Source organism: Muntiacus reevesi, chromosome 11 (genome assembly GCF_963930625.1).
Source record: "Muntiacus reevesi chromosome 11, mMunRee1.1, whole genome shotgun sequence".
In the NCBI taxonomy this organism is placed as follows: domain Eukaryota; kingdom Metazoa; phylum Chordata; class Mammalia; order Artiodactyla; family Cervidae; genus Muntiacus; species Muntiacus reevesi.
Genome location: NC_089259.1, coordinates 66350650 through 66373717, shown reverse-complemented (window position 1 = coordinate 66373717; position 23068 = coordinate 66350650). Strand labels below are relative to the sequence as shown.

The window sequence follows — 23068 nt, the reverse complement described above, 5'->3', positions numbered from 1 at the left end:
CACACATGCCCCATGTGGGTGAAGCCCTAGAACACAATCCACATTGCTGGTCTAGTCGCCCCAAGAGGCTGTGGCAAAGCATCGGCCCCCAGGATCTGAACTTGAGCTACAAATGTAGAGATGAGGTGACTCATCTCTCCAGGCCTCAGTTTTAATAACTATAAAATGAAGATGGGAATATCGAAGACACTCATAAAGAATGAATAATTCATAAACCTTTTTACGTGTGTGTATGCACATGTGCGAAAGGCAGAAAAATGATTTGCACGTGGACTCTGAATTAATGGAAGCTACTGTTCTCACTGTTCCACGTTTGCTTTCCCTTCTTATATGGTATCTAGACCATTTAATAAAAATCTAGCTCATTCCTGCTAACTTGACATCATTTCTGCAAATGTACAGTCATCCATGAACAAGAACCTGGAAGAAACAAGCCCATTAAACAAGCAATTCTGCTTGACCACATCATTGTAAAATGCTGCTCACCTGATGCAGAGCTTCCCAGGTGGTGCTAGTGGTAAAGTATCTACTCGCCAAGGCAAGAGACAGAGACTTGAGTTTGATTCCTGGGTTGGGAAGTTCCACTGGGGAAGGAAACGGCAACCCACTCCAGTATTCTTGCCTGGAGAATCCCATGGATAGAGGAGTCTAGCGGGCTATAGTTCATAGTGCCGCAGAGCTGGACACAACTGAAATGACTCAGCATGCACAAACACACCTGATACAACCTATGATGTTCAAGCTATTGTTTGAGAATTACTATTTCCTCACAAAGCAGGTTTGAAGCCTTCAACACCACACCTTTGAAAATCTGTCCCTGTCTTTTCCTCACAGTACAAAAGAGCTGTCAGATGTCCAGACCACACTGAACAGACCCCAGGGGGACCTTTAATGTTGTTATTTACTGATTTTTTACAACCTGAGAGAGGAACATAGTATTTAACATTATTTACCCTTTTTCTTTTCTTTTTGCCAAATTGTATTCTATCTCTTAAATTTAGTTCTCATCATTTATTCACTGCTGCTGCTGCTGCTAAGTCGCTTCAGTCATGTCTGACTCTGAGACCCCATAGACAGCAGCCCACCAGGCTCCGCCATCCCTGGGATTCTCCAGGCAAGAACACTGGAGTGGGTTGCCATTTCCTTCTCCAATGCATGAAAGTGAAAAGTGAAGTCGCTCAGTAGTGTCCTAATCTTATTTAAATCCCAATGTAGAGTTAAACCTTTCACCTTACCATTCTCTGGGAAACTCAGTGCCTTTCTGAAAACAATCTCCCTCAGTGAAATGACGCAGTATTAAAAAGAAATTTTAAAGCATTCTGGTTTCCTTAAATAGTAAATTACAAGTCAAAAATGAAGTGGAGAGAGAAACTCACAGACTGAAAGGGACCAAGAAGGCATCAGCCAAGTGCAGGGACAGACCTTATGTGGGTTCAAACAGTGGTGAAGATTTCTCAGTGAGATGATCAACAGCATGTAAACACAGACTAGCAGGTGGGTGATATTCAGGAATTTGAAGTATTTTTCAGGTGAAATAAAGTAGTGTTTTTTTCCCCCCAAAGCTTTCCTATCTTTCAGAGAAAAATAATGAAATGTTTACAGGTGAGCTAATCTGAAGTCTAGGATCTGCTTCAGGATACTCTGGGGTGGGGGTGGGGCTGGCAGGGGTAGAGATGCAGCGAGACAGGCAACCAGCTGATTCTAGCTGAAGCTGGGGGTGGGTACATGAGGTTTCATTACACCATGCTCTCTATTTCTGTAAATATTTGTAGCTTTCCATTTAAAAATTTGAAACTGCACTGGAATGACCCAGAGGGATGGGACGGGGAGAGAGGTGGGAGGAGGGTTCAGGATGAGTAACACATGTACACCCATGGCAGATTCATGTCAATGTATGACAAAACCAATACAGTATTGTAAAGTAATTAACCTACAATTAAAATAAATTTATATTAAAAAAAAGTTGAAAGTGAATGAAACTTCACAGAATGAAACAATCCCCCCTCCAGAGAATGTATTGTATTATTAACCTATAAGAATTAAAACAATAGCATATGTAAATACACCTGCTTATTTACCCAGAAGACCAACTCAAATATTAAGCAATCTTCAAAAATCCATATTTTATTTTTTTAATTTTTTTTCATTTATATTTAGTTGGAGGCTAATTACTTTACAATATTGCAGTGACTTTTGCCATACATTGACATGAGTCAGCCATGGATTTACATGTGTTCCCCATCCCGATCCCCCCTCCCGCCTCCCTCCCCATCCTATCCCTCTGGATCTTCCCAGTGCACCAACCCTGAGCATTTGTCTCATGCATCCAACCTGGGCTGGTGGGCTGTTTCACCATTGATAGTATACTTGCTTCAATGCTTTTCTCACAGAACATCCCACCCTCGCCTTCTCCCACAGAGTTCCAAAGTCTGTTCTGTACATCTGTGTCTCTTTTTCTGTTTTGCATATTGGGTTATCGTTACCATCTTTAAAAAAAAAAGAACTTTTAACAAACCTTGTAGTTTAAACCACTATCTTTATTTGAAATTCAAGTACATGCAACTCAGAAGTCATTACTCACCTCTTCCAAAGCACAAGCCTTTATTACTTCTTCGTATCGTTCCTTTTCATATTTCTTCCCAAATAAAATGTTACTCCTCACAGTTCCTGGAAACACCCAGGGCTGCTGAGAAACATACGCGATCCTCCCATGCACGCTGACCGTCCCCTGGCTCGGGGGCAGCTCCCCCAGCAGAGCGCTTAACAGTGATGACTGAAACAGACAGCAACACACACACATGAACAGGGAGCACTCAGGACTGAACATGCCCCGCAGCACAGCCGACCCCACCCTGGTGCTTGATACAGGATAGAACCTTTTCCTTCAACAGGATAAAGTACAGCCCTCGCAGTTGAGAACAAAAAAACCCCGAAAAAACAAAACTGAAAATAACACTGGTGGTCAACAAAAATGATTGATAAGGAATATATTAATAGTATAAACAATCTACTCTGCCCAAGTATCCCCCCAAATTAAATTCTACTCAGCAAAGAATAATTGAGAATGCTTAACATCCTTCTCTGGCAGAGCTCAGCAGGATATGTATTTTATGTATCTGATGTTTAGTGTGATTATTCCTGCATCTTGTTTCCTTTACTTGACAAACACTTGTTCTTAAAAAGCCCATATCCCACATTAGATTTCTGTATTTTGTTGTTTCAGACCAAATGCATGTGCACCTTTCCTTTCAATCTTCAACATCACACAGACGTGCTGTGTCTGTATCCTTACCATCAGAGTGTTCATGACACTGGGCTGAAATAATATATTTGCATATCTGCCTTGCCCCAGAACCTGGTTGCCTCTGAAAGGCAGATAGTCAGGGTCTTGCTCAAGTCTGTACCTTTATCTCCAGCACGTGGCTGCACATTCACTACATGTGCACTGATGGGATCACGTCAAGTCACAGGAGGAAATTCTCAGAGCTTCCAGGAAGAGCCTTTATGATCTCCAGACATCCTGGAAGGGCCACTAAGATGAAAAGAAGTCCCCATTGTCTCTGTCTATCCTGAATAGCGGTCACATAAATAATTTCCTTCACTGAGGAGTCCAAATTCCCCATAGGCAGTTCCTAACAGGGCAATGTGAAGCACCAAGAAGGAAAAGACAGTGTGCATTTATCGTGATTTATTTGGCCATGAAACATTATTGTAAAATGAATGTTCGATGGAACACACCTTAGAGAGATGCTGTTCTAGATACACTCAATGCAAACTGAATCACACACAGATCTGGGCTCCATTCTGAGAATTTAATAGGAGCTGTGGTGTTGCATCAAGCTGACAAAAGACACCATAACTTACCTTTCCTGCTCCAACATGTCCGACCACAGCTAACAGCTCACCAGGTCTGACAGTAAAGGAAAGTCCTTGTAGGGTTGGGATCTTTGACGCCTACAAATTAAAGTTTTTAATTTAATTTAATTTACCAATTTTAATAAAGTAACACAAGCTTTTTTAGAAAGTGAAAAGTGTAACAATAATCAACATAATTGATATGTAAAATATAATCCACATTTTTCTCTTTCCTATTTTAAGATACTGTGTCCTGGAGGCCTCTTCATCAAATCTTATCTCTCTGGGGATTTGAGGCAGCTTTAGCTGATTTTAGGAAGGTTCCTTCTTTTACTAGATTCCCAAATGGACAGAAGAATGCTCCAACTACCACACAATTGTGCTCATTTCATATTCTAGCAAAGTAATACTCAAAATTCTTCAAGCTAGGCTTCAGCAGTATGTGAACTGAGAACTTCCAGAGGTACAAGCTGGAATTAGAAAAGCAGAGGAACCAGAGATCAAATTGCTGATATCTGTTGGATCACAGAAAAAGCAGGTAATTCCAGAAAAATATCTACTTCTGCTACATTGACTAAAGCCTTTGACAATGTGGATCACAACCAACTATAGAAAATTCTTAAAAAGATGTGAATACCAGACCATGTCACCTGTCATCTGAGAAATCTGTGTGCAGGTCAAGAAGCAACAGTTAGAACATGCAACAACATGCAACACAGACATGCAGCAACAGACTGGTTAAAAATCAGGAAAGGAGTAGGTCAACAGAGTATATGGTCGCCCTGCTTCTTTAACTTTTAGGCATACTACATGATGCAAAATGCCAGGTTAAATGAATCACAAAATGGAATCTAGAATTCTGACAGAATATCAACAACCTCAAACACACAGATGATGCCACTCTAATTGCACAGAGTGAAGGGGAACTAAAGAGCATCTTGATGAAGATGAAAGAGGAGAGTGAAAAAGAGTGAATGTTGGCTTAAAATTCAACATTCAAAAATCTAAGATCATGGCATCTGGTCCCATCACTTCATGGAAAATAGAAAGGGAGAAAGTGGAAACAGTGGCGGATTTTATTTTCTTGTGCTCCAAAGTCACTCCAGACAGTGACTGCAGCCATGAATTCAAAGATGCTTGCTCTTTGGAAGAATAGCTATGACAAACCTAGACTGTGTATTAAAAAGCAGAGGCATTACTTTGCTGATAAAGGTCCATGTAGTCAAAGCTTCCCTGGTAGCTCAGAGGTTAAAGCATCTGCCTGCAATGTGGGAGACCTGGGTTCGATCCCTGGGTTGGGAAGATCCCCTGGAGAAGGAAATAGCAACCCAGTCCAGTATTCTTGCCTGGAGAATCCCATGGACGAAGGAGCCTGGTGGGCTACAGTCCATGGGGTCACAAAGAGTCGGACACGACTGAGCGACTTCACTATTCACTATAGTCAAGCTATGGTATTTTCAGTAGTCATGTATAGATGTAAGAGCTGGACCATAAAGAAGGCTGAGCACTAACGAAGAGTTTGCAAAAATTTTGAACTGTGGTGTTAGAGAAGACTCTTGACAGTCCCTTGGACAGCAAGGATATCAAAAGGAAATCAATCTTGCATATTCATTGAAAGGACTGATGCTGAAGTTGAAACTCCAATACTTTGGCCACCTGATACAAAGAGCAGACTCATTGGAAAAGATCCTGATGTTGGGAAAGATTGAAGGCAGGAAGAGAAGGGGACAACAGAGAACAAGATGATTGGATGGCATGATCAATTCAATGAACGTGAGTTTGAGCAAGCTCCGGGAGATGGTGAAGGACAGGGAAGTCTGGTATGCTGCAGTCCACGGACTCACAAAGATCTGGACATGACTAAGTGACTGAATATCAACAACAGAAATATTGGAGTGGTTATCCATTCCCAGGGACAGAGGGGCCTGGTGGGCTGCAGCCCATTGGGTCACAAAGACTTAGATACAACTGAAGCGACTGATACTTCACACTTCAGCTCAAAACATTAGATCTGGGTTTTCAAGAAAAGATGTACTTGTGCTATTTATCTTTTCTTTAAGGTGATCCTATTGTATAGCACAGGGAATTATATTTAACACTTCATAATAAACCATAATGAAAAATAAGCTAAAAATTAAAAGAAGAATTTACATACTTTAAGTTCAAAAAGCTTATACACTGAAAGCTCTCTTGAAAATGAAAAAAAGTGCAAAATGTCAAATGCCTCAGACTGATTTTACACTTAAGTTCATTCATTCAAACCTTATTCCTGATTCTGAGCATTTTTATAACATATTCTCAGTAAATGAACAAGTCACATTTTACAGTATATGTAAAATCTCAAAATTCTCCAATAAATCTATGTCACAGTTGTCTTTTACCAGTCACAATTTTGTAATGGAAGGTTTCTTACCTTTTCCCAAGAAGCTGTAAAAGCTTGCACATCCACAATTGTTTTACCATCTGATGGAAGCAGAAGGTAGCATTGTGATATCTCATCAAGCAACAGAAAGTTCTACAGAAAAAAGCAAACCATAGATTGTTTATACTGCAAGAGCAAAGCACAAACAAAGCAATTGCTTCCCTTGAATTTGCAATAAAAAGTTTTATATCTATCATCATTTTACAACTGAATTTTATTAGGTCTTGGTTCACATGAGAAATATTAAATAGTATATAGTATATAATATATCATTATTATAGAATATATACACCTAAGTATAGAATACAGTATAGCACATAATATAGCATATACATATATATATATGTGTGTGTGTGTGTGTATGTGTGTGTGTATATGTATATGTGTGTGTGTTTCTGTGCATGTATAAAACAGATAAAGAGTTCCTGGCCATGGGGCTATCTTTTTTGCTTTCTCAACAAGTGTACAGGTTCCTAAGAAAAAAATATGGCTTCAAGCTCCAATACATTTAGAATCTGGACATTTTTATTGCTTTACTTTTGTGTTACCAACAATAAACAAGTGAGCTGGTAGAAAATTATTTCATAAATACTAACTGAATCCCACCATGTGCCAAGCACTATGTGGCACTGCTAGGACACAGAGAAGGCGGCCCTCCCCAGGCCGTCAGGAAGCAGGTGGCACAGGACAGGCTGGGACACAAGATCAACGACAGAGACTCTGAGTGCAAACCCTGTACACTCTGCTTTCCCCCTCGTGTGTGTCAATACCACATCACTGCTTGTCATAAATTATCACTCAAGTCATCATTCTAAAAAGAAAATGCCATTGTTTCTATGTCTTAAAAAATATTTTACAAGCATCTTTTCACAATCACTGCCTCTTCTTAGTCAATGCCCTCTCTCCTCCACAGCAAGAATGGCTGCACTTCCCACTTCTTGTTATCTTCTACACCACTTAGCAGCTAACTGATGCAAAGTAGTAAAATAAAACAAAGTCTCATAAACTGCTACAAAGCTGACAAACACACACAAGAAAACTCCCTCTTGCCTTGCAAATGCTAAACATAATTCAATGAGAAAAGCTAGAGTAATAAAGATCCTGAAAAGACAACTTAGACCACTCCCACTCCCCAAGGTCCCCAAAAACTGTGAACATGAGGCAGAGACTGTTGACTGTCCTCAAAACCTGCTCTCGTTCTTCTGAGGTAACAAACCTGGATTTTAGCTGCACATGGAAGCCTGGAAGGAGGCCCTGACTCCAGGCTCCTGAGAAGACAGGAGCAGCCCCATGACTAAATCCAGGGCAGTGGGGAGTGACAGCAACCAGGACCTTCCTCTGCCCCAGCCTGGGCCTTGTGGGCTACCAGCGGGGTCAAGTCACATGCAGTGGAGTAACATAAGAAGAAAGAGTCTGGGTCCCAACACCACGGAGGTTCACACTAGCCATGGTACTAGTTATGAGGTGAATTGGATCCCCACAAAAAGATAAACTGCAATCCTAACCCCAGTTACCTCAAAATGTGACTTTATTTGGAAATTTGGTTGTAAATGTAATCAATTAAAGTGAGATCACAGTGGAGTAGGGTGGGCCCTGAATCCAATATGACTGGAGTCCTATTGAGAGATGCAGACACAGACACACACAAAAAAGCTACCTGATGATGGAGACAGAGACTAGAGTGATGGCAGTTACAAGCCAAGGAATGTCAAGGTTTGCCTGCAACCACTCAAAACTAGCAGAGACAAGAAAGGACGCTCCTTTATCAGATTCAGAAGGATCCTGACCCTGCTGATACCTTGATTTCAGACTTCTAGCCTCCGGGGCTGTAAAACAATACTTTCCCTTGGTTTTAAGCCACGTGGTTTGTGGTACTTCATATCAGCAGCCCCAGGAAACCCATTCAGAGCCTCACAAGGATTCTTGCATGAGAGAAAAACAAATGACCTGTGTAAGCAGCTTTAGCATGGGCACCTCTGGGACCCACAGGCAAACCAAATCCTAACCCATATAGGGGGCAACTGACACAAGCATGTGAGGATGTTTAAGAAAGAAAACAACACCCAAACAATAATCTACCACCTTAAATATCTTGACATCCCATCTATCATGCCTCAGAGTCAAAAATGTGATAGCAAACTTCTACTTCAAAAGAAGAACAGGTAAACACTGAATGTGAAAACCTTTGTGCAGAAAAGGAAAGACGTGGTCCTTACATTTCTGTCAAATATCAGCTGGTGGAAGATGCTATTCCTTCATCCCCTCTGCCTCTCATTCAAGCTCACTGAGAACATAACACTGGGCATGGAGACTCCTACCATCCCCAAGCTGTCCATCCCCTGTCCATCAGGAGGCAGGATGGACAGACCGTGGTCTGAGGACACAATCGCAGACTCTCAACTATCGCAGCCTGAGTCCTCTCTCCACATCACTTCTCCCATTGTCAACCAGGTACCAGCTCTCGTCTATTCTAACACAATTCATCTCTCTCCCAATTCTCTTTTCCTCTTGAAACAAAATAATTTCAGAATGTCACTCACCATTAATTATCTCAGTAATGCAACTTTTCTTTTTCTGGTTCCTTCCCCAGCCCTCTCCAACATCACTGACCTACCCCAAGACAACTCCCTCCTGATCTCCTTACAGCCCCTCTGAGAGTGTCCACAAGCTTAACACCCCCCAGTGACCCACAGCACCTAAGTCCACTCTCCCCAGGTGGTGTCTGCCTGGACACCCTGAGTACTGACCCCAACCACCCTTCTGGGTCCATCTCAAATACTAACCATACGGGGAACCAGCTTGGCACATCCCCAGCTGGCACTGCCCTCCCACCTCTGAATTCCCAGAGGAATATTAGGTCACACAGAGGGGAGAAACTATGTCATCCATGCACTTATACAGTCCCAACTTCAGCTAAGACTGAGCCTTACACAGTCTAAGCTGACACAGCAACAAGCAAAAGATTATGAGACATGCTTGGACCTGGGGTCCTTTATGGGAGCACTTGCACCTGGGCAAACGTCTCCTTGAGCAAAAAATACAAAGAAATCCTAAGGGACTAAACATAACCGCACACATGCAAAGGCGATCATGAACAGTAAGACACAAAAACACCACAAGCCAACTGGCATTTCTGAGGTGCTGGGAGCAAATCAGCATACTGCATATAATCTTGGCACATGGCACCTACAAGACAGTAGGCAGACCACATAAATCACCCCTCTGGCTAACACCACCAAACCTCCCCTACCCTCACCCCACTTAAGGAACCAGCCTACCCTTCTCAAAGAGTCAACAGGGCATCAGTCTCTTGTTTTCATACTTTGTGCTATAGCACAAGCCTCAGTAAAGCCTTACTTGAATTTCTTGTCTGGCCTATTATCAACTTCTATTGATTAAAAAGACCTAGGGCCCTGGAGAGTAATGTATATGTTATATATCTGGTCTAGACAGAATCAAATTCCAGTTTCAGCTGAAGCATGTAACCCAGACATCAATACTGAATGTGTATATATTAGAATAGAAATTCCTCACTTTGAAACAAAAAATAAAGAAGAGGAAAATTATGCCCTAAGTGAAGAATTGAATTTATTGACCACTTGTCCACAAATAATAGATCTGAGGGGAACAGATGTCACAGTCTTCCAAGGATTAAATGAGACCCCATTCAACACATGATCAGTTCGTAAAGGCGCCAGAAGTGCTGGCTGCATTTTTCTCCAAGACTCACTCTGATGAAAAAGCTGAAATTAAATGGTCATTAGAACCATGAAGTACAGACCCAGAACAGGTTATGCAGGAAAGTATCAATATCAGAATTGCAGCTAAAGAGACTGATTTGTTTGTGGCTGATAATGGAAACCTAAAGCTGCTTTTGAACAATATAATCCCAAAGACACATTTTACTGAATGTTAAAGTTACTGAAGACTTTTAGTGAGTGCTTTGAAATTGAGATCTTTTGCGATCCTATTCGAGTCATCCAGTGCTGAGACCATGGGTCCCCCTTCCTCACTCAAGATAAATAGACTTCTTGGGCTTATGAGGTCATCATAAACTATTCATTTTCACAGAGTTGATTCAATCTTCATTTTAAAAAGAAATACTTGAGCACCTCGTGTGTGCCAGGCCCTTGTTTTAGTGATAAAAATTATTTACCCCTGACTATTTAGGGACAGTTAGTTTAAAAAAGGAGACAATAGGTATGGTGGGAATCACAAGTTTGAAAGGAAGAGGGCAGCTAGAGACAGGCTTAGACACTAAATAAAATAAGGCCAGGAACAAAAATGCAGAGATCAACAAGAAAACATCTGTAAAGGAAAGAATCCATTTTTGAACACAGAGAAATAAGTGACTCAGAGGCCACTCTTCCTGCCCAGGGAACAGGGACTTCTCAGCAAGTTTCTCCCCTCCCAGCCCAGAAAGGAATCCTGGTCATCCCAGGACTGTGCACAGTCACTGCCTAGTCATTCCAGTCAGCACAGGAGACGCATCTGTTTGCTTCTCCTGCTTTTAGACATTTTAATTGTCCTGCAGCCATTATTGCATATCAAGAGCCTGTGCTGCTGCTGTTTATACTACAGGTCCTAAACAAGCATGGATCTTACAGTACTTTTAATACACTTTACTTAATAAAAGAGGGGAATATATACATTTTGGAAAGATTGCCAGCTTGGCACTGGAAGAGTTAAATCTTATCTAACTGGCACACAGTGATACCACATAAAAGGGCATTTTAGGTGAAATTTTCCTATAACTTTAAAAAGTTATTTTTCACTAAACCTTGATTCTTTGGATGCTGACGACAGTCTCTGACACCTTCTCAACAGCCATGGGGAAGTAGAGGGTGCTTGAACACCGCAGAGCTTCGAACAGTGTCACCGCCACAAACGCTTGGCTGCCTGTGATCAGGTTGTCAAGGACCACATTGCTGATGAAGGTGACAAAAATCATGATTTTGCTCATAGCGAAAAATGATGCCAAATTCATGCCCCGAAGGTAGGAACTTCTCAGAATCTTGGAGATTTCCTTCCTGTAAAAGAAAGTAGGACATAGGTTTTATAAGAAGCATCAACATACAGGACATGAATTCAGTGCCCTATGTAAGTGGCCCCTTTCTAGGGAATGGACACAGATAAAGAAAATCCATCCCTCACTCATGCAGACACTGCACACCCAGGGGTCTGTCCCAACACCAGGACCACACACTTCATCTCCACTTCACTCTTTCTGTTACATTTTCAAACATTTAGGAGGCTTTCTCTTACACTTTCAAACATTTCGGGTCAATCAGACTGGGTTTGAACATTCATTCAACAAACATTCATAATCACAAGTCCTATGCTGGGCTCCTTACAAAAAAACACAGACTGTCCCCTCCAGGAGCTCATGAACTTATAAGGGAAGAGAATCAGCAACCACAAAATTGAGAGACATTAGACAGAGATGATCAGCACAGCCCCCACGGGAGCTCAGGGCAGAGGCATGTAATTCGGAACAGTGGAGTCAGGGCAAGTCACACACATGTGGACCCTGAGATGAGCTGGAGTCAGTCAGGCTGGGTGGAGGCCAGAGAAGAAGGAAGATGGGCTCCTCAAAAGTGCAAAGTAAGAGGTGACAACATAGGGTCAGAGAAATGCTCATCAGATATTTAAATAAAATATGGAAAAACAGTTTACAAACATGAAGCAAAGCAAAAGGGACAGTATTTTCATAGCTCCATTTGAAATGAATAATAGTGATTCATGAACTTTCATGGAGGCAAAGAATCCACCCCCAATGCAGGAGATACGGGTTCAATCTTCCTGACTTGGGTCAGGAAGATCCTCTGGAGGAGGAAATGGCAACCCCTCTAGTATTCCTGCCTGGGAAATCCCATGGACAGAGGAGCCTAGCGAGCTACAGTTCACGGGGTCACAAAGAGTCGGATACAACTGAACGAATAAGCACAACAATGAAGAATAGTGATTCATGCAGTTTGGCTGGATACAGGTTCACCCAGTCTCTATAATCTCCCCGTTTAAGGGCCATCAACATAAATTACAATTTTAATTTGAATGTCATTGTCTCAAATACTATCTTAAAAGCATTGCTTATTGGGATTCAAGATATTAAGACCTACTTAGAATTTCATTTCTATATAAGTAAGAAGCATATATTTTTTCTTTTGAGGAGATGGTAAATGGGAGAGCAGGTTAAATGATTTCTCCACTATTCTCCTTAACACTCCTGCAACATGTGGGGGATGCAGTGAACAGTAAGTATTTAAGTTCATGCTAATGTGAAGGCGAACTTAAATATTTCTTTGGTAAGACATCTAAAGCATCCAATAGAATAGGAAATAAAGCATGAAAATATGGAGTGATATCTATATAGATAAACTTACCTTCTCAAGCTGGTAATAAGGTCTATAAATGACTTTTCCCAAACATTCATTTTTATTGTTCTGATGCCAGTTATTACTTCACTCATGGTCCTGATCCTGTCATCTGTGAGAGCTGCCGTCTTACTCCTGAGGGGATAGACATAAGAGATGAGCCTTAGTGACCACAGCCCAAGTTTCCTTTTCAGCAGCAGCAGAGGGCACAAGGGGGAGTAGCTAGGAAGCAAACAGTTCTCTACAGCCCTTTTGCACTTAGAACACAGGCAGTTCCTAATCAAAGTAGAAATGAAAAAAAAAAAAAAAAGGCTTCAATTAGGAAGTCAACCATTCAGCCCATTTCAAGAAGCAACTTGGAGAACATGAAGCATCGGCTAAGGAAGACCTGAAATGAATCAGATACAAACCATTTGCTCAAAGAGGTCACAAGCAGAAAGGAAAGGCAGAAAGACACCTAGGAAGACAGAGTCTGTGCTGTAATAAAATAGGAGAGAATTTCTGGGGAGCAGAAAAAAATGGGACTGTTAATTCTACCAGGAAAGGAGAACAAGAAGAGCTTCAGAGACCTAGTAGCACTGGAACAGGGCCTTGAAGGATAGGGAGTATTTCTCTCTCCAACAAAGACGGGAAAGGAAATTCCAAATACAGAAAGACACCAAGCACAGACCTGCACACACACAACACACACAAGAACTCAGTGAGCTTCAAATAGCACAACATCTCCATCACCTGACAACCCACCACCTCCAACCCTCTGGGACCTGCTTCAGGTCTAACTCAGCAGAAGGCTCTTCACCACCAGCCACTTTTCTACCAATGTGCTGCTGTGAATGTGGGGCTTCATAAAGATATAAGGAAGATCAGCCTGGCCCTTGGGGTGCTTATAAATTAATGGCAACATGAACATAAATACCTGAAAAGGCTCCAACACAAGCAAAACAAAACTATATGCATCAAGATTATTACTATTTAAAAATATTTAAATAACTTGGACATGGGTAAATTCTGCTGAGGACACTCTACTTGAACAGATATGGTGCCAAGAGGAGCCAGTGAATGCCTTCACTGTTCTTGTTTCAAGATGGGCCTTCAGCTTAAGGCTGGAGCTTCCACTGGCTAAGTCTGAAGGGTCTATAAACCACACAAAGAAGAAACCAGAGAAGGCATTTGTCTTGTTTTTTGAACAAAAGCATCAAACAGACTGTGGATGTTACCAATTACATATTATCAATTTTTAAAAGAAGTGTTTCTCTTACCAGAGTGATGAAAACAACTTCCCTATGCAGCTTTGCAAAAGTAGAAGAATAATGGCAACTGCCATCCCAGCAAGACATGACATTCCTATTTCCATCCAGAGCAGGGTAGTCACTGTGATAGCCTGCAGTGGCCCCACCCACAGATAGTGCAAGAATGTTGTTACCTAAAAAAAAGAAAGATTAAAAAAAAAAAAAAGAAAGATAAGTCTTCTTAGGACTGCATACAATAAAACCAGTAAGGACACAGTGTAGAAACAATCTGCTCTGAAGGAAAAGACAGGAATCTAAACAGAAATGATCTCAGTGGGTTTTAAACCTGCTAAAGCAGAAGTCCAAGTGTCCACCTGCTCTGGGGCTCCCTGGCATCCCAGGAAAGCCTATATTTTGGTATAGGCTCTCTCCAGTAATTACTTGCGTATTTACCTCCCTGATAGGCTGTGGCTTCTATAGGGCAGAAACTAAGCTTTATTCATCCCTGAAACTGGGTAACAGCCTTACTTCATGTATAATGAATGAATACTTGAAAGAGGAGTGTCTAGTGCAATACAGATCTGGCCAACAGCTAAAACGTCCTGGGTCATGTTATCTATACAAAAGGTCAGTGGAAAAAAGATTGTGGAGGAGACAGCAGACAGGAGGCTGTGTCTGGCTGGGGACCACCCTTTTGGCATATTCCTTGAAGGCTCCCTATGCAGTAGGCACTGAACAGGGTGCAGCAGAAAGAACAATCCTTGCCCACCAGGCCTTCATCACCTAGAGAAGGAAGAAGACAGTATAGCAAGACCCACACCACGTGCCAAGAAGGGCCGCTCCAGAAAGACCCCAGGAACACTAACCAAGCTGGGCAAGAACACTGCTGAATATTTATTATTAGAAAAACAAAACTCTCACTTATGGAAAAATAAAGGTAATTACATCTAAGTTGCACAGGGAGAAATGAAAGTTGGATAAATAGAACCTTTGTCTTACATCCTCAATGGAATCTTGGCTGACACCAAACCCCGGCACCTGGCATCCCAATAAACTGAACCAAGTGAGGACAGGAAATGGAAGAGGATCCCTCAGGGGCAGCTTACCTGGTCAAACCTGTTCACATCGTTAGACAGCAGGTTGACTATCTGGCCTGTGGTGGTCTTCCCCATGGCCGAGCTACTCAGGCGAAGGGCCTGAAATGAGAGAGGGAGACAGATATCCAGATTCCTAAGGTGATACCAAGTCATCTTAGAATATAACACAATGGAGCATGCGTTCCTGGGGTCTTGAGTGGTGTCAGCACGAGCAGGGTTCTAGGGACCCTCATTTAACCTTTAACTCTTCAGTGTGGTAGCAGCCCCATCCACAAGGAAGGCAAAGGGAGAAGCAAAAGGAAGAAGAGAAATCCGCCCTGCCCCCCCCCCCCCCCCAGTTTCAATGAACTTGGACCTGCCTGAAGGATAAAGGATGTAGGCTTACACTTAAGAGACAGCTAAGTAATTTTGAGCCAAATTAGATGAGAGTGGAGAGGCTGCCTTATTGTGATCCACAGACTCGAAGGCTTTGGCGTAGTCAATAAAGCAGAAATAGATGTTTTTCTGGAACTCTCTTGCTTTTTCAATGATCCAATGGATGTTGGCCATTTGATCTCTGGCTCCTCTGCCTTTTCTAAAACCAGCTTTAACATCTGGAAGTTCTCGGTTCACGTACTGCTGAAGCCTGGCTTGGAGAATTTTGTAAAGAATACTTCACTAGCGTGTGAGATGAGTGAAATTGTGCAGTAGTTGGAGCATTCTTTGGGATTGTCCTTCTTAGGGATTGGAATGAAAACTGACCTTTTCCAGTCCTGTGGCCAATGCTGAGTTTTCCAAATTTGCTGGCATATTGAGTGCAGCACTTTCACAGCATCATCTTTCAGGATTTGAAATAGCTCAACTGGAATTACATCACCTCCACTAGCTTTGTTCATAGGGATGCTTTCCAAGGCCCACTTGACTTCACATTCCAGGATGTCTGGCTCTAGGTTAGTGAACACACCATTGTGATTATCTGGGTCATGAAGATCTTTTTTGTACAGTTCTGTGTATTCTTGCCACCTCTTAATATCTTCTGCTACTGTTTGGTCCATACCATTTCTGTCCTTTATCGAACCCATCTATACATGAGATGTTGCCTTGGTATCTCTAATTTTCTTGAAGAGATCTCTAGTCTTTCCCATTCTGTTGTTTTCCTCTATTTCTTTGCATTGATCGGTGAGGAAGGCTTTCGTATCTCTCCTGGCTATTCTTTGGAACTCTGCATTCAAATGGGAATATCTTTCCTTTTCTCCTTTGCTTTTCACTTCTCTTCTTTTCACAGCTATTTGTAAGGCCTCCTCAGATACCCATTTTGCTTTCTTGCATTTTTTCCCATGGGGATGGTCTTGATCCCTGTTTCCTGTACAGTGTCACAAACGTCCATCCATAGTTCACCAGGCTCTCTGTCTATCAGATCTAGTCCCTTAAATCTATTTCTCACTTTCACTGTATAGTCATAAGGGGTTTGACATAGGTCATACCTGAATGGTCTAGTGGTTTTCCCTACTTTCTTCAGTTTAAGTCTGAATTTGGCAATAAGGAGTTCATGATCCGAGCCACAGTCAGCTCCTGGTCTTGTTTTTGCTGACTGTATAGAGTTTCTCCATCTTTGGCTGCAAAGAATATAATCAATCTGATTTCAGTGTTGACCATCTGGTGATGTCCAGGTGTAGAGTCTTCTCTTGTGTTGTTGGAATAGGGTGTTTGCTATGACCAGTGCATTCTCTTGGGCAAAACTCTATTAGACTTTGCCATGCTTCATTCCATACTCAAAGGCCAAATTTGCCTGTTACTCCATGTGCTTCTTGACTTCCTACTTTTGCATTCCAGTCCCCTATAATGAAAAGGACATCTCTTTTGGGTGTTATTTCTGCTTTACTGACTATGCCAAAGCCTTTGACTCTGTGGATCATAATAAATTGTGGAAAATTCTGAAACAGATGGGAATACCAGACCACCTCACCTGCCTCTTGAGAAACCTGTATGCAGGTCAGGAACCTACAGTTAGAACTGGACATGGAACAACAGACTGGTTCCAAATAGGAAAAGGAGTACATCAAGGCTGTATATTGTCACTCTGCTTATTTAACTTATATGCAGAGTACATCATGAGAAACACTGGGCTGGAAGAAGCACAAGCTGGAATCAAGATTGCCAGGAGAAACATCAATAACCTCAGATATGCAGATGACACCACCTTTATGGCAGAGAGTGAAGAGGAACTAAAAAGCCTCTTGATGAAAGTGAAAGAGGGGAGTGAAAAAGTTGGTTTGAAGCTTAACATTCAGAAAACTAAGATCATGGCATCTGGTCCCATCACTTCATGGGAAATAGATGGGGAGACGGTGGAAACAGTGTCAGACTTTATTTTGGGGGTTCCAAAATCACTGCAGATGGTGATTGCAGCCATGAAATTAAAAGACGTTTATTCCTTGGAAGGAAAGTTATGTCCAACCTAGACAGCATATTAAAAAGCAGAGACATTACTCTGCCAACAAAGGTCCGTCTGGTCAAGGCTATGGTTTTTCCAGTAGTCACGTATGGATATGATAGTTCGACTGTGAAGAAAGCTGAGCGCCTAAGAATTGATGCTTTTGAACTCTGGTGTTGGAGAAGACTCTTGAGAGTCCCTTGGACTGCAAGGATATCCAACCAGTCCATCCTAAAGGATATCAGTCCTGGGTGTTCATTGGAAGGACTGATGCTGAAGCTGAACTCCAGTACTTTGGCCACCTCAAGGGAAGAGTTGACTCATTGGAAAAGACCCTGGGGCTGGGAGGGATTGGGGGCAGGAGGAGAAGGGGACGACAGAGGATGAGATGGTTGGATAGCATCACCGACTCGATGGACATGAGTTTGGGTGGATTCCAGGAGTTGGTGATGGACAGGGAGGCTGGCGTGCTGCAATTCATGGGGTCGCAAAGAGTCGGACATGACAGAGTGACTGAACTGAACTGAACTGAACTCGAGAGGCTGCCTTAAGGAAAGAAATTCAAAGATTTGGACTATAAATCTGGACTTAATCAATTCTGTGGGTGACAATACCTTTGGCTTAGTTGGTTCATCTTGAAATGAGCAAGTATAATGTTTAAAATACTGTTCCTGTGAGGAAAATCTGTGTTTAATGCCAGATTGCTAACTTTGCAAAAAATACAACCTGTGTTGCACAATCTCTTTATTTTGTAAGAAAAATGTCCTAGAGATCTGAGGAAACAATAGACACCAGGAACTGGTACAACAGACCACCAACTGGAGCCACTGATCCAAACAAAATGTCATAGTTTATAAAAATGTTTCATTTACGCCTCTCAATGATCAAGTGAGAATGTAAAATAACCACAATGGAAGAGAATGTGCAAGTTCCTAAAAAATGAAACATGAAATTAGCATATAATACAGTAATTATACTACTAAGAAGATACTCAAGAAAACTAAAAATACAAAATTGAACGAGCAATTTGTAAACTCGTATTCATGACAGCAAAGTTCACAATAGCTAAAAGGTGGAAACAACTATCCATTGACAAATGAGAGAATACACAGAATGTTGTATAGTCTTATAATGGAATATCAGTTCAGTTCAGTCGCTCAGTCATATCCGACTCTTTGCAACCCCATGGAATGCAGTACACCAGGCCTCCCTGTCCATCACCAACTCCCAGAGCCTGCTCAAACTCATGTCCATTGAGTCGGTGATGCAATCCAACCATCTCATCTCTGTCGTCCCCTTCTCCTCACACCTTCAATCTTTCCCAGCATCAGTATCTTTTCAAATGAGTCAGCTCTTCGCATCATGTGGCCAAAGTACTGGAGGTCAAGCTTCAACATCAGTCCTTCCAATGAACACTCAGGACTGATTTTCCCTTGGGATGGACTGGTTGGATCTCCTTGCGGTCCAAGGGACTTTCAAGAGTCTTCTCCAACACCACAGTTCAAAAGCATTGATTCTTAGGCACTCAGCTTTCTTTATAGTCCAACTCTCACATCCATACATGACTACTGGAAAAACCATAGTCTTGACTAGATGGACCTTTTTTGGCAAAGTAATGTCTCTGCTTTTTAATATGCTCTCTAGGTCGGGCATAGCTTTCCTTCCAAGGAGTAAGCGTCTTTTAATTTCATGGCTGCAATCACCATCTGCAGTGATTTTGGAGCCCAGAAAATTAAGTCTGCCACTGTTTTCACCGTTTCCCCATCTATTTGCCATGAAGTAATGGGACTGGATGCCATGATCTTAGTTTTCTGAATGTTGAGTTTTAAGCCAACTTTTTCACTCTCCTCTTTTACTTTTATCAAGAGGTTTTTTAGTTCTTCTTCACTTTCTGCCATAAGGTGGTGTCATCTGTGTATATTAGGTTATTGATATTTCTCCTGGAAATCTGGATTCCAGCTTGTGCTTCCTCCAGCCCAGCATTTCTCATGATGTACTCTGCATATAAGTTAAATAAGTAGGGTGACAATATACAGCCTTGATGTACTCCTTTTCCTATTTGGAACCAGTCTGTTGTTCCATTCCAGTTCTAACTGTTGCTTCCTGACCTGCATATAGGTTTCTCAAGAGGCAGGTCAGGAGGTCTGGTATTCCCATCTCTTTCAGAATTTCCTTCAGCTTATTGTTATCCACACAGCCTAAGGCCTTGGCATAGTCAATAAAGCAGAAATAGATGTTTTTTTCTGGAACTCTCTTGCTTTTTTGATGATCCAGCGGATGTTGGCAATTTGATCTCTGGCTCCTCTGCCTTTTCTAAAACTAGCTTGAACATCTGTAATTTCATCGTTCATGTATTGATTGAAGCCTGGCTTGGAGAATTTTGAGCATTACTTTATTAGCTTGTGCAATTCTGTGGTAGTTTGGAAGGCAGATTCTTTACTGGCTGAGCCACAAGGGAAGCAATGGAATATCATTCAACCTTATAAAGGAATTAAATTCTGACACCTGCCACAACATGGATGAACCCTGAAGACATTGTGCTACAGAATATAAGCCACACACAAAATGACAAACACTGTATGATTCCACTTACACGAGGTACCTAAAATGGTCAAATTCATGAAGAGAAGTAGTAGAATGGTGCTAGGTGAGGAGAGAGGGGCTTGGGAGTTAGCGTTTAATGGGTACAGAGGTTTAGTTTGGGAAAAAAGAAAAAGCTCTAAAGATGAATAATGGGTATGGCCACACAGTGATGTGAATGTATCTAATGTATCTAATGTCACTAAATGCTGCACTGAGAAGGAATGAAAATGGTGAACTTTATGCTGTGTATATTTTACCACAATAAAAAAATCAATGATCAAAAGCCAATAATAACTTTATCAAAGCTGTGGAAATGTATTAATGAATAAATGGCAAATCATTTTTATATATGATACCTCCCTCACGATCATTCAAAGCTCATCTGAAAAGAGCATGAAAATGTTGAATGGGCCATTTTATGAGTGGAAATGTGCAGACTTAGAGATCTCCTGGAGACCTGCCCCAGCCTGGAATCCACAGTGTAGACAAAGCACAGCTACAAGCTTAGCCAGCCACTCCATTTCTAACACCCAATCTGATTCCTCTCCAGCACCAGGGATCAGGAGGTGGGGCCTGAGCATGAACCACAGACATTCAGAGGGGCCTTTCAGAACTGCTCGGCAGCACCAGCTTTGCCCTAAAGAATCAAGTCCCCCTGTTACCTGCAAAGAAGTGTCTTGTTTCCATAGCAGCAGGACTCTATATGCAAGGCTGTGCATGAGGAAATCTGTCTTTTCCAGGTTTCTGGAATTTCAGGCTATGTCTATGGTGTAATCCCCACAATTCCTGACTTCATATGGGATTAGCCTTTTAGGTAAAATCAAGCCTCCAAATGAACTTCTTGGGAAATATTTACATTCACATAAGCCAACATTCCAGGTGAGATCACATTTCCCAAAAGCAAGATTCCAAAGTGTTAGAGGGGAGAAGAAGAAAAACAGGTGGACAATGGCTCACCTGTGCAGCAAAGAGTGAGCTTTGACTAAACCATCAGCTCACACCTAACTTAAGGTTTTCACAATGCAGTTCTGGTAAAATTTTGTAACTATTATGAGTTAAGTATGATCTGGAAAGGCAAACATTTAGCCAATCTGTAAGGAAATCTTTGAGTATCCATCTCCTAAACGATTAAAGATGCAACAGGATAACAAAGATGATGATAAATGATAATGAAGACCCCTGACTGGAGTGTTACCAGCACAGCTGCAATTTCACATCATCCAGAAGGAAACCAGCTCAGATATTGTTGCCAAACACAGACAGTGAGATGCCAAGTCCCCAGGTTCACACGGTCCCGAGATGAATAAAAATCTGCTCAAGGAAAGATGACATGACATCTCACTTTCTGCTGAAAGAAATATTCTGAAGAAATAGAAGCTCTGGATAAGTAGCAGCTAGGTAAAAGAAGCAATATTTTCAAATTAAGCTGTTTGGTTTTATCTTTCAATGAAGACTTTATTTATTTAAATTTGTATATGTTTAAGGTTACAACATGATACTTTGATATAAATACACATTGGGAAAATTACTGTAGTAAAGCCATTTAAAATACTCACTATCTAGGATGGAGGAGCCAAGATGGCAGAGGAATAGGATGGGGATACCACTTTCTCTCCTACAAATTCATCAAAAGAATAACTGAACGCAGAGCAAACTTCACAAAACAACTTCAGATCGCTAGCTGAGGTCATCAGGCACCCAGAAAAGCAACCCATTGTCTTCGAAAGGAGGTAGGACAAAATATAAAAGATAAAAAGAGAGACAAAAGAGCTAAGGATGGAGATCCATTCCAGGATGGGAGTCTTAACAGAGGAAGTTTCCAAACACCAGGAAACCCTAGCACTGGCAGGTCTGGGGGAAGTTTTTGAATCTTGGAGGGCAATCTGACTGGGAGGGGAACAATAAACAAAACCCACAGATTACCTGCCTAAAAGCAACTACCAGCAGAAAAGTACCCCAGACGCCCGCATCCGCCACCAGCAAGTGGGGGTGGAACGGAGAGGAGCGGGAGGCATCGCTTAGGGTAAGGACCGGGCCTGAGTGCCCTGAGGACGATTGGAGGGAGCTTTTGTGAGATACCAACTTAAACTGTGGGATAGCAAGAGAGAGAGAGATAATTAAACAGCCTGAACACACTGCCGGCCTTTCGCAGAACAAAGGGACCGAGAAAGTCCTGAGAAGACCTCGCAGGCTGCGGACCGGCCCAGCCCCACCGGAGACAGGAGGCAGGGGGGAGGGGAGGGGGGCAGGCTCTGCCCCAAGGATCGCATCCCCTACCGCACTGCAAATAGGCCTCCACTTTCTAATCAAAGACCTCTTGAGATTCTGGATGGTCGACATCCGCCGGGAGGGTCGTGGCTAGACACGGTACACGCGCCCGGCCTGTGCGGACGGGGATTGGGGCTGGGGACGCGGAGGGCAGAAGGCGCACGCACCCGACTGGCGCGGGCGGAAACTGAGGCTGGGATGGCGCAGGACAGAAGACGCGCCACACCCGGGGAGAGAGCGCCTGACAAGCGCCTGGCTGCCTGAGCCACTCTGGCGGCGTAGGGACAAAACGCAGGCACAGCTTTGTGTACCGCGCTTTTGTGAATCACCCGAGGGCTGGAACCGCGCACAGCGCGGGGCGCGCTCCATGCAGAGCAGCTGGGAGCCTGAGCAGCCCAGATGGAGAAAATAGCGCCGGCCCCTCCCCGCAACGCAACGGAACTAGCTACCTGAATAAGAATCCACCTCCGCCCGCCTGTGTCAGGGCGGAAATTAGGCACAGAAGAAACCGGCAACAGAAGCCAAATAAACAAAGAGAACCGCTTCAGAAGGGACCGGTGCAACAGATTAAAATCCCTGAAGAAAACACCGACTTCACCTGAAGGGCCTGTAGATATCGAGAAGTGTAAGCTGGAATGAGGAGCTATCTGAAACTGAGCCGAACCCGCACTGACCACAACAGCTCCAAAGAAACTCCTAGATATATTTTTTCTTTTTTTTTTTAAGAAAAAAAAAAAAGTTTTTTTCTTTTTTCTCTTTTATTTTCCTTTAAAATTCCCTATTACTCCCCCATTACTCCTTAACTTTCATTTTCATAGATTTTTATG

The 23068-nt window shown here is 42.4% G+C and overlaps 1 protein-coding gene across 1 annotated transcript in view; it reads right to left on the bottom strand.

Moving 5' to 3' along the window:
- Nucleotides 1-23068, bottom strand: part of LOC136144259 (ATP-binding cassette sub-family C member 4-like) — a 167867-nt gene that overhangs the window by 115161 nt on the left and 29638 nt on the right. Inside the window, exons 5-11 of the mRNA XM_065902006.1 lie at nt 14987-15076; nt 13911-14074; nt 12661-12786; nt 11058-11307; nt 6269-6370; nt 3865-3954; nt 2582-2773 (exon numbers count right to left, since the gene is read on the bottom strand). Of these exons, the coding sequence (XP_065758078.1) occupies nt 2582-2773; nt 3865-3954; nt 6269-6370; nt 11058-11307; nt 12661-12786; nt 13911-14074; nt 14987-15076 (1014 nt within the window). The remainder of the gene's footprint in view (nt 1-2581; nt 2774-3864; nt 3955-6268; nt 6371-11057; nt 11308-12660; nt 12787-13910; nt 14075-14986; nt 15077-23068) is intronic.